This window comes from Mus caroli, chromosome 6 (assembly GCF_900094665.2).
Source record: "Mus caroli chromosome 6, CAROLI_EIJ_v1.1, whole genome shotgun sequence".
In the NCBI taxonomy this organism is placed as follows: domain Eukaryota; kingdom Metazoa; phylum Chordata; class Mammalia; order Rodentia; family Muridae; genus Mus; species Mus caroli.
Window position 1 is genome coordinate 26,327,194 of NC_034575.1, and position 17,361 is coordinate 26,344,554.

Genomic DNA, 17,361 nt, shown 5'->3' on the forward strand with positions numbered 1-17,361 from the left:
CCTCTTGTGCTGCACTGTCTCTAGTAAAAAGTGTTAGCTATCTGGAGACAAGTTCCTAGAAGCACTTCAAACATTCCTTTCCTTCTAAAGGTGGCTGGCAGGGATTGCAAAATTTGTCCTAGCAATTCCCAGTGGGATTCTGCTTAGATTTCATTGGCTAGAACTGTGAAACCAGGGTTCACTAGAGAGTCTAGGGAAGCATGTGTTTCAGGTATGAAGCAAAAAAGGGTTGGAAATAGCCGTTATCTCAAGATAGGAAACTGATAGAACTTTTATGTACTATTTTTTTTAGAAAGATACTTTATATACTGACAAAACAATAAGTATCAAAAGAGAAAACACAGAAGCTAAGAAAAAAAAAAAAAAAAGAAAATCCAACATAGAAAAACAAAGGGGGATTTCCAAGATGTGGCCCAGTGAGCACCAGTAGGGCACAGGGGTTCTAGATCAAAGTAGGCTTTTAAAGATGTATTGATTGATTGTATCCATTCTCAGGGCCTAAGCTTCATGCCAGCCCCAGCAGCTGTAGTTATTTCGACCTTACTGTATGCTAGATTATCTTTTATTGATGGTAAGATTCTGATAATGATTGAACATAATTCAACTACATGGTGATAGAGCCGAGACTGAAGATTTCAGAGCACTGCACCACTTCCCAAAACTGAACAAAAAGTCTCACAGAGTAATAAGAGTGGAAACAAGGCTACTTAAAATTTTTTATTGTAATGAATTTAATGGTTATAATCTGAAAACATTTAAATTTGTAACAATTATGTAGTCATTTGCAACGTTGTTATCTTTAATCAGTTATGACTACCAAGTTGTGACACTTCTCTTGTGCCTTTTTTGTTGTAACTACAAAGGTAATAATCTCATGATTGAGATTCTAAAACAATAACAACAACAAAACTCAGGATGATATAAAACAATCCAACTATTCAGAGATAATCTATTAACATTTGATGCATCACTTCCTAATCTTTAAAAAGGGTGTTTGTATCCAGTTTTGTTTTCTGACATTTTAAATTTTACATAGATTTTTTTTGTGATGATTTTTCCTTTATCATAGTTTTATTGCTATGAACTTAAAGTAATAGAAAGGCAAGTTGTCTCATTCACTAGTTACTGCAGTTGTCAATTCTTCCAAAATTAAAATTACATGTTTGCTGTGCATTGTTTAATTTTTAATTGGTTTACAGGGAATTAACCACACAGAGCATGCAAATCCATCCAATTAATTTAACAGCATTTGCTGGGCGTGGTCCAGCACTCGGGAGGCAGAGGCAGGTGGATTTCTGAGTTCGAGGCCAGCCTGGTCTACAAAGTGAGTTCCAGGACAGCCAGAGAAACTCTGTCTTGGAGAAAAAAAAAAAATTAACAGCATTTGTTGATTGTTTACTAGCATCTAAGGTTTATTAGACCCTCTCTCCTCAAATAGTTCATTGACTTCCATTTTCCAAAGATTGTTTTAAGCACTAAGGGTCTACATGAGGACCCCAGGGATTAAGCTAACTCAAAAAGTTCACATTCCAGTGAAGACTGGCTGCAGCTGCCTCCTTAGTGCTGTGAAGAAACGAGTTGCGAGTTGCGTGTTTTGCTGATGCGTAGCTGAGAGAGGCCCCCTTAAGATGCAGTCATGTGGGACAGCATCTCTGAGGAGGGAATGTTTACCACTGGAGATGAGGAGGAGAGAATAAGAACCACCAAACACTGATCTTTCTTCCTCCTGAATAAGTCATTGTAAGCTTTCATTTCTGGGTCTAGGTCGGATTTCTTCTGAGGATATCTCTGTTAAGTATGCATTTTCAAAGTGGCTGATTTTTACAATGATCCTAAGAATTTCATTACTCAAAAAGTTCCAAACTAGAATATTTATTGTGTGTTCAGTGTTTTACTGAGAACTTTTCTGAGTTGAACATCTGGTTTGAACTAGCTGGTAAATGTGCCCACCTAAAACTTGAAGAGTTATGCTTGGAATTGAAGAACACACGGGCTCAATTGACCTAACAGAGTTAAACTGAAATTAATTTTTTACTTCTCTGTTTGGTTTTGGGGCTTCCCAGACATTCTCTGCTGCGTTACTTATGAAGGACAGAGCCATTTGCTTTGCTTTGTTTTGCTTTGTTTTGTGTATGCGTGTGTTTGGTTGGTTGGTTTTGGTCTGCCCCCATCTGAACCTGCTCCTTCCCTCTCTTCCCCCTTTCCTTTTTTTTCCCTTCTTTCCTGCTCCCTTTCTTATGCCTTCCCTTTTTGCCCCCCCCCTTTTTTTTTTACTTTCTTAAAGAATTGTAGTACCTGGCAGGGATTGAGAACTCCAGTTTGAGCTTTCAGGGCTCTATTTCCGTTCTTAGATAACCTTACCTGATGTCTTAGGGTGTGCATCTGCACTTGTAAATTACCTGGGTGATAGCTGAAGAAAAAGGCGGCCTTGTGCACAGCCTCTGTGTTAGCTGAGGTGATCTAATCCTCTAGTTTGGCTGGTCTTGTTGGGTATCTTTGTTTTCTCCAGTGATGCCATCACTACTGTCAGTAACATTGGTTCATCCAGTCACCAACGGGTCATCTCAGTGCTGCAGCCAGCTTCTGCCCATTGACACCTTACTCTACGAGTTTGGGCTGTATCACCCATTTGCCTTCTGTAGCTAGTCGTCTTCTCCCCACGTCATGTGCCTCAGCTCTTCCCTGCCATTCTCTGCTGCGTTACTTATGAAGGGCAGAGCCATGGGCTGAACATTTAATATATAAACGGTTTCTGGCCACTTACAGGTGCCAACCAACAAGCTAGACAGTAGGACTAGAGTTATGAATATGGGCTCTGTCTTCATACAGCTCTTTTTGTGAATGGAGAAGATAAAGAAGTAAGCTGATCTGACTTTCTGATTAGAGCTAATTCAGATTAGAGGAACCTTTTGTTTTAGACAGCCTGACTGCATGAGGGGCTATGGCTCAGCTCTGCAGCCCTCTCCTTGCCGCTCTCTTCTTCCTGCACTGCTAACTCCATTAGCACTGACTAGTGCCTTTAGTCATGCCATTGCTCTTGCCTCTGACCTTTCTGCCACGCCGTCCCCTGGTTTTCTGTCTTACTTCCAAACTCTAATTTTGCTCACTCCTCAGATCTTACCTTGTAAATTTTGGTCTCTTGAAATTCTTTCCCAACTCTTCAAGACAGGATAGGAATTGAAGCTTATGGTTCTATCCTTAATGGCTAACGCAGTCAAGGGGCAGCCTTGACTCTGCATTCCAGAAGCTTTGGAAAACTGAGGAGGGACACATTTTATTCAGAATTTCTTTAAAAGCATTCAGACTCTTTTTTTTTTAATTAGATATTTTCTTCATTTACATTTCAAATGCTATCCCCCCAAAGCCCCGTATACCCTCCCCCTGCCCTGCTCCCCAGCCCACCCACTCCTGCTTCCTGGCCCTGGCATTCCTCTGTACTGGGGCATATGATCTTCACAATACCAAGGGCCTCTCCTCCCATTGATGGCCGACTAGGCCATCCTCTGCTACACTCTTACATACCCTAAATCTCATGTTAAAATACAGTGTACAAAGTTAGTTCAGAAAGCCCCATCGGGAAGAATGGCATGTTGTATTGTGTATGCATAGAATTATTCTTACTTCACTTTAACTAGTATACACTTAAATTTTATTTTATCTCATTAGAGCACTACTATGCAAGAAAAAAATCTTTAGTAATGAGGTAGAGCACTCTTTAAATTCCCACATTATCCAGTGTTCCTAGAAAATAGCACTTTTACCTATTATGTAGAGGATTTGTGATGTTCTAAGCCAATGGAGTGTTTATTAGCTGTTTTTCTGAAGCTTTTGTATTTCAGTTAATTACTGTAATTTGAGATGGACTTAATATATAATTACATGTTTGTGCTTCATTCATGTGGGTGCTTTGATTAAAACTGCATTTACAATGTGAGTTTTACATTGTATTGTTTGAAATCATAGAACAAGCTTTTTAACTATTGAGATCCCAGTTAGAGGTGATATAGCAAAATAGCTTCTCTTTATTAATGTTTTCTGTGTGTCAAATACTATAAGATCTTCAACCAGTGTTCTTTATTTAATTATTTAAATGTATTCTCTTGGATTCAGCATCAGGATCTAAAACACCTTCAGCTCTTTTTGTTTTCTAACTTGACTCAACACTTGTTTTCTAACTTGTATATAACACTTTTGCATTTCCCATAGAAGAAAATTATAATTTAAATTGGTGGATGGTTGTACTTAGAAAGAAGGGATATTTTTTAAAGCATTATTAGCATCGTGTTTAACCCCAAACTTCAATATGCTAAAAGTTGGATTTATTTCTAAATTGCCTTTGTTGTAACACTGAACACAAGCCTTTTGCTATACTTCTTACATGGAACCTCTGTATTTAGCAGCAGTTGTGAGTTATGCGTAGGTGGTTTGTGAGACACACAGCTTTAGAGTTAGCTGTAGGCTGTGGTAGAGTGCTGCCTCTGCTTGGGTGAGGTCAGGAATGTGCATGTTGCAGATACGCAATCAAGCATTGGTGGAAAGAGGTCCTAGGAAGGAGCTTTCGTCCTGCTACTGTGGAAGCTTGCCAGTTCCTTGCTTTGGTCTCTAAGTCCTGTCTCCTCTGACTTTCATACTTGCCCTTTTTTATTCAGTTGTGTTCTCTTACAGCAGATTAATGTGTTTGGTACAGTAAATTATATCAAAAGACTCGGTCTGAGTCCTCAACATTAGCACCTTGTGTAACATCTCTGGACCTAATAAATAAGTCATCTGAAAATGAGAGGATTGGGCCAGCTGAGCTGAAAATGTCATTTTTCTCTGCCACTGTATCAGATATTACTCTCTTTCCTCTCATACAAGTTTATTTTCCTGAAAACCTTAAAACAAAGCCATACTTTAAAATTGTCCATAGGAATGTATTATTATGCTATTGACATTGAAGAAAACAAAAACATGTAAGAAGTTGCTTTGGTTTTGACCCTCTTATGCCAGCTTTTAAGACCAAGTCAGGCAGTACAGAGACTCTAATGACTTCTTGTTATTCTTACTATGAAATACTGGTTGGAATAATTTTTCTTGTATCATTTTTGAGGCAGGGGTCTCATGCATCCCTGACTGGCCTCTGGCTGGCTATGTAGCTTGAACTTTTGCCTTGACATTACATGCACGCACCATAACACCTAATCTGTGCAGTGCTAGAGATTGGATACATGCCATATGTACAAACATACATGTGTACAAAACATGTATATACATAAAAGAAAATGCACATTTTTCTTTAAAAGAAGATGACAACACTGTTGTTGCCTACCGAGGAGCCACTGTCTCCCCCACCCCTTTTTTTAAAATCTAGACCATAATTTTGTTTAATGACAGTTACCCAGTCTCGGGAGAAATCACAGCTAATTCAAGCCAGTCGTTATCCTTTCATTTTACCTCTTGTGTGTGACTCAGGTCTAGCTAGTCACACATAGCAGAGTGTTAAAAGGCATTTAGAAAGCATCCTTTCTCACGACAATAGAGAGGTGCTAAGGGAGTGCTCCCCATCTCTTGGATGCTCTATGAAAGTGTGTGACACTTAGAGCTACAGCTGGCAACTTTAAGAAGAGAGAGGCAAGCCAGGAACTCTGCAGAGATGTGAACATAGCACCATGGTTTAGTCAGTGTGCTAAGACATCCCTGGAGCTGGTATGAGTTAACTAAATACTTGGGTTTTCCTGTGTCTTGGGTTTAAAAGTATTCTACCAAATAATCCATGGAGAACTGTTGTTGTTTCATGTTTCTTTGGAAGTTCTCCAGTTGTTCTTTGTCGATGTCTTAGCTATAGAAATTAATGAATATGTACTTTGGAAGCAAAATAGAGATGAGGTTAATTTATTAATTAATGTAATGACAAATTCCCTCAGAAATTGAAAGGACTTCAAAAATATTAGTTTCTTTGTCCCCTTTCTAAGGTTTTCTTCTAAGTAAAACTTGTGGCATCACTGCTTATCATGTGGTCAAACGAAGGAAGGGAAAGAAACAAATAGTGAGGCTGTCACGGCTTCTTCCTTCCCCCCTTACTTGTACCTTTTTCCTACAAAAAGTAGGAAACGTGAAGAATGACCACAGTTAGTGTGCGCATGGTTAACTTATGCTCTCAGGCAAGGATGAACTCAGACTGTGTTCATGGTTAAATTGAGGTGTCAGACAAGCATATATTCTGTATGTGTGCAGGATTCATTTGTGGTCTCAGACAAGCATGCGTTCAGAATATGTTCCACATTAACTTGTGATCTCAGACAGATGTGTTCAGCATGTATGCATGGTTGTTTTTTGGTTTTTTGTTTGTTTGTTTTTTGAGACAGGGTTTTTCTGTGTAGCCCTGGCTGTCCTGGAACTCACTTTGTAGACCAGGCTGGCCTCGAACTCAGAAATCTGCCTGCCTCTACCTCCCGAGTGCTGGGATCAAAGGTGTGCACCACCACACCCAGCTGTGTATGCATGGTTAACTTGTGGTCTCAAACAAGCATGCATTCAGAATGTATGTGGCATTAACTTGTGATTTAATGTACTGATCTGCCTGACTCATTTCTTTCTGTGGGTCAGTTTGTAAAGACTGGTTAAATTTCTGGCATTTGGTCAAGCTTATTAAAAGCAGCTGAATTGAAAAGCATTTAAAATCACATGTATTTTAAATCTCCCATGTTGTACAACCCTACCCCTTTGCTCAGCATCTCTGCCATATATTAAAAACTACTAAAGTGAGAAGATAGCCTTGTTTTCTTTTGGGAATAATACTATACATGGCCAGACTAGTAGTTATGGTATGTTACGGTGAAAGGTTCTTTTGCTTTTTTTGTCCTTTGGATCTTTTGGAGTTTTGATATGCTGTTTTTATTCAGTCCAGTTTTTAGTTTTTTATTATTATAAAAGTGGTACATGTAATTAATAAAACAATATTCAAACAATATAGGATGTTACAGTACAAAATATTATTACCAAAGTAGTAAACTAATACAGTCTGCTAATTTATTTATCCAAATTCAACCTAAGAGAAGTAAAAATGAGAGTGTGGTGGTTTGAATATGCTTGGCCCAGGACGTGGCACTATTAGGAGGTGTGGTCTTATTGGAGGATGTTTGTCACTGTGGGGCTTGTCTTTGATATCTTCCTAGCTGCCTGGAAGCCAGTCTGCCTTCTTTTGGAAGAAGATGTAAGACTGTCAGCTCCTCCAGTGCCATGTCTGCCTGGATACTGCCATATCACCTTGATGATAACGGACTGAACCTCTGAACCTATAAGCTAGTCCCAGAGTTGCCTTGGTCATGTTGTCTGTTCACAGCAGTGAACCCCTAAGACAGAGAGGCAAGTAGGGTTTAAGAACTCAGTTTAAGTGGCGCACACCTTTAGTCCCAGCACTCGGGAGGCAGAGGCAGGCAGATTTCTGAGTTCGAGGCCAGCCTAGTCTATAGAGTGAGTTCCAGGACAGCCAGGGCTATACAAAGAAACCCTGTCTCGAAAAACCAAACCAAACCAAAACAAAAAACAAACAAACAAACAAAAAAAAAAACCCTCAGTTTAAGTGACCCAAAGGCTCTATCTTCAAATTACCTTGAATGATTATTCTTAGCCTATCATTATAGAAGCACTTAGCAGTAGCCCATTCTTTGTCAGAATCCAAAGAGCAGCATTATGCAATGCAAGTGTTTTAGTTACTGTTCTATTGCCTTGGCAAAACACAATGATCAAGGCAACTTATAGCACAAGGAGTTTAATTTGGGGCTCACATTTCCAGAGGATTAGACCCCATGGCTGTCATGACAGGGAACATGGCAGCAAGCAACTAAACATGGCACTGGAAGAGTAGCTGAGAGCTTACAACCTCATCCACAAATGGGAGGCAAAGACAGAGCGGCACTAGGAATGGTGTGGGCTTTTGAAACCTCAAAGGCCACCCTGCACCCCAACCCACAGCAGAGAGTTTCCCCAACTGAAATAAAGGATTCAAACACAAGAGGCTGTGGGGCCATTCTCATTCAGATTGCCACAGCAGGATCTCCTGAGGTGAAAGCAGAAGTGTACTGGCCTCTGAGCTCACTAGTTCATTTCTTCTCTTCTCTTTCAGCAACTGCCTTTGTTTATCCCCAGTACAGTCCTTGTATAGGGCTGTGGTCCTTGTTGCCTAGGCTTCACTCTCTTCTATTTCCCATAAACCCATTAGTGTGGGACCCAGTCCAGGTTTGGCCTCTGAATCCTCTGCTTTATACAATCCAAAAGAATATATTGCTCATTCTCTGAAGAACATTACCTCCTCATAGATCAACATGAGTAGACACTAGAGGACTCTAGCTGTCTCAAGAAGAGATCAGTAAACTCACAATATATGTAATCAAATTCTTAATCTTAAATTCTGCCTTAGCTTCCTGAGTGCGAGGATTATAGGGGTGTATATCACCTTGCCTGCATAAAATGATGCTGTATCATGGTTTGGATTTGTATCTCCTTTTCTTTTCTTTTCTTTTCTTTTCTTTTCTTTTCTTTTCTTTTCTTTTTTTTTTTTTTTGGCTTTTCAATACAGGGTTTCTCTGTGTAGCCCTGGCTGTCCTGGAACTCACTTTGTAACTTTGTAGACCAGGCTGGCCTCTGCCTCCCAAGTGCTGGGATTAAAGGCATGCACCACCACACCAGGCTTGGATTTGTATTTCTTAAGGACAATGATGTTGAGTAGCATTTACTGTGCCTATTGACCACTTCTGTATATTCTGTTAGAAAACTAAGACTGAGTTGTCAGTTATTTACCCTCGGCCTTTTAGGTCTATGACTTGTGCATCTTTGTCCCCATTCTGTAGGTTACCTTTCCATCTTTAAAATCAGTTTCACTCTTGTTCTGGTGCTTACTCTTGTGTACAAACTCACTTGTGTGCTTCCTCCCTCCCTCCTCCTCCTCCTCCTCCTCCTCATCCTCCTCCTCCACCCCTCCCGCTTTCTGTGTATGTGTGTGTTGTGTATATGTTCTACCTTTGACACTGAGAACAAGAAGTGAACAAAGCAACCTCTGCCTTTATGCCAATTATATTCTAGAGCAAGAGGGAGGCTGTAAAGAGTGTCTATTGTGTAATTCAAATGACTGTGAGGTGTGTTAAAAGATGAATACAGTGGGCATATAGCGCAAATTAAAGATACATAATGAGTTAGTTCTAGTCTGCTGTTTATTGTGAATATTGCCATCTTAAAATGAAAGTATTCCTTTCATTTTTAGTTCCAATGACCGGATTCACACAGAGAGCAACTATTGATCCAGAACTGAATGAAATACATGTCTTATCCGGACTTAGCAAAGACAAAGAAAAGAGGGAAGAGAATGTCAGAAATTCATTCTGGATTTATGACATTGTGCGGAATAGCTGGTAAGGACTCTTGTCTGTGCTGCAATCCCAGAGATACATAATGAAGCTGGTTTATTTTAAAATGAGAGGCGTAGGAGGCTTGTGCTAATTTGTGATACTGAAAGAGTACTAAATTTTTGTTATATATTTTGAGACAAACTTATTATATAGCCCTAGCTGGCCTTAGACTCACAATTTTCTTGCTTCTACCTGGGATTATAGGTGTGAGCTAGCCCACCTGGCCTAAAATATTAATACTTTAAAGAAATGAGTATTGTAAATAAAATCAGTACTTGTGTGTACAGCGGCATCAAAGGACTGGAATTTTGCTCTGCCCACTCTACTCTGGTCATTTCCTTTTCTGGAGGTGTAAAGAGTTTTATTCTGGTCTAGGTTCTGCCACCAACTAGCTAGATAAAGTTGAAGCTAATGTTCTGTAAACATCTCCACGTCCTATGCTGATGAAGGAATAGGTTTGACTTAGCGTTTCCAAGTGACACCTTGTCCAGAGCATCTGGTGAGCAGATGCTACATGTTGTGCTGGGGAAACAGTTGCAGAAGACCCAGCACTTGTACTCAGTGAGACAGAACAGAGACTTCCAAGAACAGCTCTGCTTTCTGTGGCAGAATGCTTGGTAACTGAAAGCTGTTGTTTTCTGAGAAAGACGTTGTTTGCATTCAGAGCAAGAGTGCTTGAGTCTTCTACTGTGAGTACACAGTAGACCACCACATCAGTCTGTTTGTGTGAACAGTTCCTGTTTCCCAGTACTAGATACATAGTTCTAAAGTAAGCTATCTTGAAGGATCAGAATTAGTTCTAACTAGTGTGTGTCCTTTCGTGAGAGTTACTGCCTTTGCACTTTGACATGAACAAGTGTACATTTGTTTCTGCTGATAATTTGGGCATTGGCAGTTAACTTACTGGTTTTAGTTGTATAGACAGTATGGCTGCTGGTGATTCTCTGAAGTACAGTGTCTTAAAAGCAGTGTCTTCTAGGTCTTGTGTCTATAAGAATGATCAAGCTACAAAAGATAATCTGAGTAAAAGTCTTCAGGAGGAAGAACCATGTCCAAGGTTTGCCCATCAACTCGTTTATGATGAACTACACAAGGTATGTTGGCCACTTTGATCTGTACATTTTCAGTGAAATGCAGTCTGAAAGCATCTCTGAATAGGTCTTATTTCTGAGTGTCTTTAAGTGCATTTGAATGAAAAGTTTTAATACAGAGGCAGGAATTTAATAGAATGTATAGCAGGCATTTAATATTATTTTTAACAACCCCCCCCCCAACACAATAGGGATTGAATTTAGGGCCTCACTCATGCTAAGCTAGCACGGTACCTATATATCTGTTTCCCGTGTTTTTACTTTTTATTTTGAACTGGTTAAATTGTCCAGGATGCCTTGAACTCTCTGTAGCCCAAGCAAAGCTTAGAATCCTCCTGCCTTAGCTTCTCAAATAGCTAGGATTGCAACACTATCCTACTAGCCCCAGTTTTTACGGTCCATAATTCTTGGCACTTCTTATCTTACGTTATTTGTATTTTTCTACCCCACTCTGGAACAGGGTCTCACTAAGTAGCCTAGGCTGGTCTCAAACTCAAGCTGCTTTTGCTTTAGCCTCCCAAATGTTGAGATTACAGGTTTACACCATAACATTTTCCCTATTTTGAAATAATCACTGGCTTCTTTATCACTCTACTGAACAGATAAATAACCTGTGTCCTTGTTTATATGTTGTAAATATCTGTCTTAGTTCAGATTTTACTGCTATGAACAGACACCATGACCAAGGCAGCTCTTATAAGGACATTTAATTGGGTCTGGCTTACAAGTTCAGAGGTTCAGTCCATTATCATCAAGGCAGAAGGGAGCATGGCAGCATCCAGGCAGGCATGGTGCAGGCAGAGCTGAGAGTTCTATGTCTTCATATGAAGGCCTATTGGAGAAGACTGGGTTCTAGGCAGCTAGAATGATGGTCTTCAAGGCCACACCCACAGAGACACACCTACTCCAACAAGGCCACACCTCCTAATAGTGCCATTCCCTGGGCCAAGCAAATTTCAACCATTACAATAGCCAAGTATAAAACACAGTTTTTGCATTTTGAAAAGGAGCAGCCATTAGCTTTTCCAATTATATAAGAAATCATTTCATCCATCTATTTCTGGTATAAGTAACGTCTATCTTCCAGCACTATAAAAATAATTTTTGTATCATTAAGTGTTCAGAGTAGTTTCTATAACTATTTTTCACTCAAATTTGATGTGTAATTTAGTGACTGAACTCAGATATCTTGAAATTTACTTTTGTGTTTCAACTATAGATGAATTTTTAATATCTGTGCAGTACAACTTAGAACCAGATAAACAATAACATGAGGAGGAATACAAGCTCTTACTCTATAGAGTTTTCCAACTGTAGAGGTTAATGAGGAATTTTCATTTAATGGGCTGGAAATAATATTTATTTTGTAATATCTCGCACATGCTAAGCTGACATACAAATGTTTTCATTTTTCAGGGAAATGTTTTAATATTTAATGTAAGTTTAGAATAACATTAAAATTACTCTGTGAAATCACTATTAGAATTGTTTTACATTTCTTGTTTAATACTAATCGAACAATGGAATAATATTCTGAAAGTTTTAAGTACCATCCACTAGTTGGCATTCAAGTTAAAGCAAAGTAAGATAGTAAAGTTTCCTGGTCTCTTGATCTTCAATGATTTTATTAAATATTGTGTCAGAATTATTTTAAATATACTCTTTTCTAGGTTGGTCAGCACTTAATTAACTGGATAGCCCTTTTATTTGTAGTTCTCTAAGAACTATGTTGGATTAGCTTATTCCTACATTGGTTTTGTTATTCTATTATGGTTGTAATTATGATAGTATGACTTTAATACAAACATAGGTTAGGAAAATAGAGTAAAATGAAAATGGGAAAAAATCATGGGAAACCTTTGCTAAGAATGTATCAGTTTTAAAGATTATTAAATGAATAAGGCAAAGAGAGTTAACTATTATGTACTCCTGGTAAAAGAAATTTCATTATGGTCTTTTGAGTGTGTATGTGTTCTTTAAATTCCGGTTTGTTGTCCTTGAGTGGTTGTTTTTGTTTTGTTTTGTTTTTGTTTTTTTATAGGTTCATTATTTATTTGGTGGAAATCCAGGAAAATCTTGCTCTCCAAAGATGAGACTAGATGACTTCTGGTCACTGAAGTTGTGCAGACCTTCAAAAGACTACTTACTGAGGCACTGCAAGTACCTCATAAGAAAACACAGGTATAAATAGAATTTACTAATCTGGGTGTGGTAGCTTACACCTTTAATACTAGCACTCAGGCAGAGGCAGACGGAGCTCTCTGAGTTCAAGGCCTGCATGATCTACATAGTAAGTTCCAGTATAGCCAAAGCTACATGTGAGACCCTGTCTGAAAAGAATTTCTTTATAATTAAAAGTCTTTAATTAGCATTGCTAGCTACTCTTGGTTTGGCCTAGCTGTGGGATGCAGGTAGTCAAATGCTATAAATGCACTGGGTTTACAAATGTCTGTTCTTCCCTTTTGCTTTCTTCTTTCAAAGGAAGATACAAAGTAAGGATACGTACAGGTGTTAATTTTTTAAAAAGCAAGTGAAATTTTGTAAGTGTTAATAGAAAAAAAATCACATCAATTGAGGAATAATTATGAAATTGTGTGACTGGTTAGACAAAGTAGAAAACTGAGGGAATTTTTAAATGGCTTATATAACTCATAAGGCCACTCAGCTGAACTGGTAAACAAGCAGCAAGTTTGTTTTCTGTAGAATCTAGAGAGGAGGTGTGGCTCTTACAGGCAGTGTGACAAGGAATGGAAGACTTCTGATGAAGCCCAGAGAAGTGATTCAAGCCTTTAATCTCAGCACTTAGCAAGCAAAGTCAGGAGGAGCAGCTATCTGAGTTCAAGACTAGCAAAAAGAATAAGTAAATATTTTTTAAGATTTTATTTATTTATTTATTGAGTACACTGTAGCTGTCTTCAGACACACCCGAAGAGGGCATCAGATCCTATTACAGACAGTTATGAGCCACTCTCTATGTGGTGGCTGGGAATTGAACTCAGAATCTCTGGAAGAGCAGTCAGTGCTTTTAATTATTGAGCCATCTCTCCAGCCCATAAGTAAACTTTTAAAAGACAAAAATAAATATGCATTCAAGGTCCTTTTTCAATATTAGACGTTAGCTATCAGATCAAATGCCAAAAGTAACCATAAGAAAGGACTGAGACAGCGTGTTCTGTATTTTTACGCCACTACTATTACTCCAAGTAAAGAAACTAGATAAATGGTGGTCCTTTAAACACTAAATTCTGTTTCAAGGGCTTTTGTGGGCTAAGCTCTGAGATGAGTTAGCCATTCAGCTTGACTGACTGCAGAGATTCTCCCTGTCTCCACCTCCCAGCAAGTATGCACTGCCTTTCCAGACATTTGACATGGATTCTGGAGATCTGAACTCAGGACCCCGTGCTTGCTCACCAAGTACTTTACCCATTGAGCTAACTCCCCTGCCTTTCCTTTAGATTGCCTGCAAATAGTATTTGATATTTAGTTATAGCTTTTACATTTTTATTATGTATAGACTTTATTTAACTGAAAATTAGAAGTCTTATTCTCTTGAGTCACTGAGTGAGTGAAATACTATAAACAGTGTTAATATGCTAACAAGTGCCAGTCATATAATGCTGTATGGCATTCTATTTTATATGCAATTGACTAGTCTCCTTTTATTAAAATCTTTGGATTACATCAGCTCACTTAGGTAATTCTGTAATATTATTATAAATTATATTCCAAAAAGTGATGTAAATGATGGGTTATCAAAGTATTCTCCAGAAAGTTACTTTTTATTTCTTCTAGAAATATATAATAGGTCATTTGTTTAACACAATCATGCCAGCCTAAATTATTTTAATTGTTATCATGTATTTTTCTTCTTTAAAGATATTCTGGATCAGGGATATAGCTCAGTGATAGAATACTTTTCCTCTCCTTAGCTTTGCTTCTTAGCATTGCAAAATAGCAACTATAACACCCCTCACTCCCCACCCCTGAGACAGGGTTTCTCTGTGTGGCCCTTACTGGCTTGGGACTCACTCTGTAGACCAGGCTGGCCTTGAGCTCACAGACATTTGCCTGCCTCTGCTGCCCAAGTGCTAGGATAAGTGCTAGGTGTGCACCGCCACTATTCAAATAGAACACTTTTGGTGGGCAGGTAGGATCATAGTTTATAAGAAGGAATGTGTACTCAAGTCATAAAGAGAATGAAAATGGATTAATTATTTACTCACTTTACATCCCAATCATAGCCCCCTCCCCTCTCTCCTCCCTTTCCCACCCTCACACCCACCAGCTTTTTTTAATGGCATGCTATTTCTTTTTTTTCTCTTTTCTCTTTTAAATGATTTACTTACTCTTATTTTACATTAATTGGTGCTTTGCCTGCATGCATGTCTATATGGTTGCTGGGAATTGAACTCAGATCCTCTGGAAGAGCAGCCAGTGCTTTTAACTGCTGAGCCATTGCTCCAGTCCTGGATCCTCTAAACCTTTAAATGTGTGGTAGAAGACTACCAAACCTTAAGAGTATCAGATCAATTCATAAAGTAACTGAAATTGAAAGAAAAGTTTATGACCAGCCATTTGCTCCTGTGGGGGAAAGAACCACTGACTCATCTCAGAACTTAACCACTAAAGTCTTGACTGAATGTAGAGTAAAGGCCCACCATGCCTGCACTCAGAGTAATAGTGGATATACAGTAACACAGCACGTGCCAGCTCAGTCCTCTCTGATGGTTGCTTTTGGCATTTGTTCCAGTAGCTAGTGTCTACTGTTAGAAAAGGACCTTGAATGCATACTTACTGTGTCTTCTTAAAATATCCCTCCTTCCTTCCCGTCCTCCCTCCCTCTTTTTCTTTCCTTTCTTTTCCTTCCTTTCCCTTTCCCTTTCCCTTTCCCTTTCCCTTTCCCTTTTTCTTTCTTTCTTTCTTTCTTTCTTTCTTTCTTTCTTTCTTTCTTTCTTTCTTTCTTTCTTCCTTCCTTCCTTCCTTCCTTCCTTCCTTCCTTNTTCCTTCCTTCCTTCCTTCCCTCCCTCCCTCTCTCCCTCCCTCCCTCCCTCCCTTTCCTTTCTTTTCCTTCCTTCCTTTCTCTCTTTCTTTCTTTCTTTCTTTCTTTCTTTCTTTCTTTCTTTCTTTCTTTCTTTCTTTCTTTTCTTTCCTTTCTCTCTCTCTCTCTCTCTCTCTCTCTCTCTCTCTCTCTCTTCCCTTTTTTCCCTTTTTTCCCTTTCCCCTTTTCCCTTTTCCCTTCTTTTCCCTTTTCCCTTTTCCCTCCTTTTCCCTTTTCCCTTTTCCCTTTTCCCTTTTCCCTTCCCCCTTCCCCCTTCCCTTCCCACTGCTTAATGAACCCATGCCAGACAAGCATTCTACTGCTGCTACATCCTAAGATAATATACATTATTTTTTATTTATTCTTGTATATTACATAACCTATCTTGACTTCTCTGGAGACTACCTTCTCACTTGTGGAATGGTTAACTCAGTCAGCCACATAGTCTTTAGAAGCATTAATAAGACCATTTATTTCTAAAATATTTACTGAGCACCTGTGTATGGCAAACATGGGCTTGGTCTCAGAACTTATCAGTGAAGAAAAAAAATTCCTGCCCTCAAGTTTCCTCTCTTATAAATGGAGCCTTAACAGTAAGTTTATGCTAGGTAGTAGGAATAGGATAAAAACAAAATATATCCAAAGATGTTGTTTCTACTTATAAGGGAGCTGAGGGTGTTACTTTCAGTAAAAAATAATGTGATTTTTTAAAAGTTCCACCCAAAGACAGTAAGATGCACAGTAAGATTCTGCATGAACACCGAAGGTTCTACAAATAGAATTTTTGGAGGTTTTTGTATGGATATGAGACAAAGAGGTATCAAGGGACATTCAGATAGATAATAGGAGATCCACTTTAAACATTTGAAAATCCGTAGACCTTCTGCTAAACTTTTGGTAAATTTAAGAGTTTACTATATTACGTATAGAAGCTTGTCTCTATTATGTGGCTAACACATTTTGCTAGAAATAACATATCAATTAGACAGCCTTTGATTATATGGTCACCTACCCTGTACTACTAGGATGACTTTTTGTTTTTCTTGTGGAAAATTGTTCGTTCTATTTAGGTAAAGTATAGATTTTTGAGGAAATGAAGAATCTTGTGAGCCAATTGGCTTTCATATAATATTCATCTTCTAAATTTGTAGAAAGGAGTAAGACTTCTTATAGTATTAAAATCATGTTTAGCAGTCGAGAATAATTATTGACTAAATGCAGTACTAGACTACAGAAACCAATTTTGGAAACGCTCTTTACTGATTATGAGAACCTCAAGTGGAAACAACAACAGAGCCCACAAGCAAAAGGGAAGATGTACTTTCAGGAAACCGAGTTCTCTACTGACCTTAGTAGAATGGAAAGTGAAATGTAGGTTTATTTCACATTGCAGGGGATTGGGGTATGCATAGGATACCTCAGTTAAAGTAGCTATTTTAGCAGGTATAAAGGCCCTTCCTTCTCTGCTATAATGAGGCCAGATGAAGAGGTGTGTGTGATGCTGGAGCAGCTCCAGCGACTTTATTGTTTGCCTCATTGTCTCCTCCTGTTCAGCAGGCTGTTCTGAATTTGTTTTCTCTAGGGCCTCAGAGCCTAGATACATATCTAGTCTGTGAGTCTAAGGAAGCAAGTTTAGTTTATAACAACGTGGTTTTGATGTGACACATTGGGGTCTTGTTATTATGTGAGTATATGCACACTTACATGTGTGTGCACACTGTAGTATATGTGTGGAGATCAGAGGACAACTTAGGGAAATCAGTTCTGAGGAGTGAAGTCCCCTCAGTAACTGAGGTGGTGAAGACTGCCTACTGAGGCATCTTGCCAGCCTTCACACATTCCATAGGGA

At 38.8% G+C, this 17,361-nt stretch overlaps 1 protein-coding gene across 2 annotated transcripts in view; it reads left to right on the forward strand.

The window, feature by feature from the left end:
- Mkln1 (muskelin 1) overlaps positions 1 to 17,361 on the forward strand; it is a 111,439-nt gene that overhangs the window by 82,888 nt on the left and 11,190 nt on the right. For both annotated transcript variants that reach the window (XM_021164743.1, XM_029478299.1), the window contains exons 13-15: positions 9,239 to 9,386; positions 10,363 to 10,477; positions 12,516 to 12,655. In XM_021164743.1, the coding sequence (XP_021020402.1) occupies positions 9,239 to 9,386; positions 10,363 to 10,477; positions 12,516 to 12,655 (403 nt within the window). The remainder of the gene's footprint in view (positions 1 to 9,238; positions 9,387 to 10,362; positions 10,478 to 12,515; positions 12,656 to 17,361) is intronic.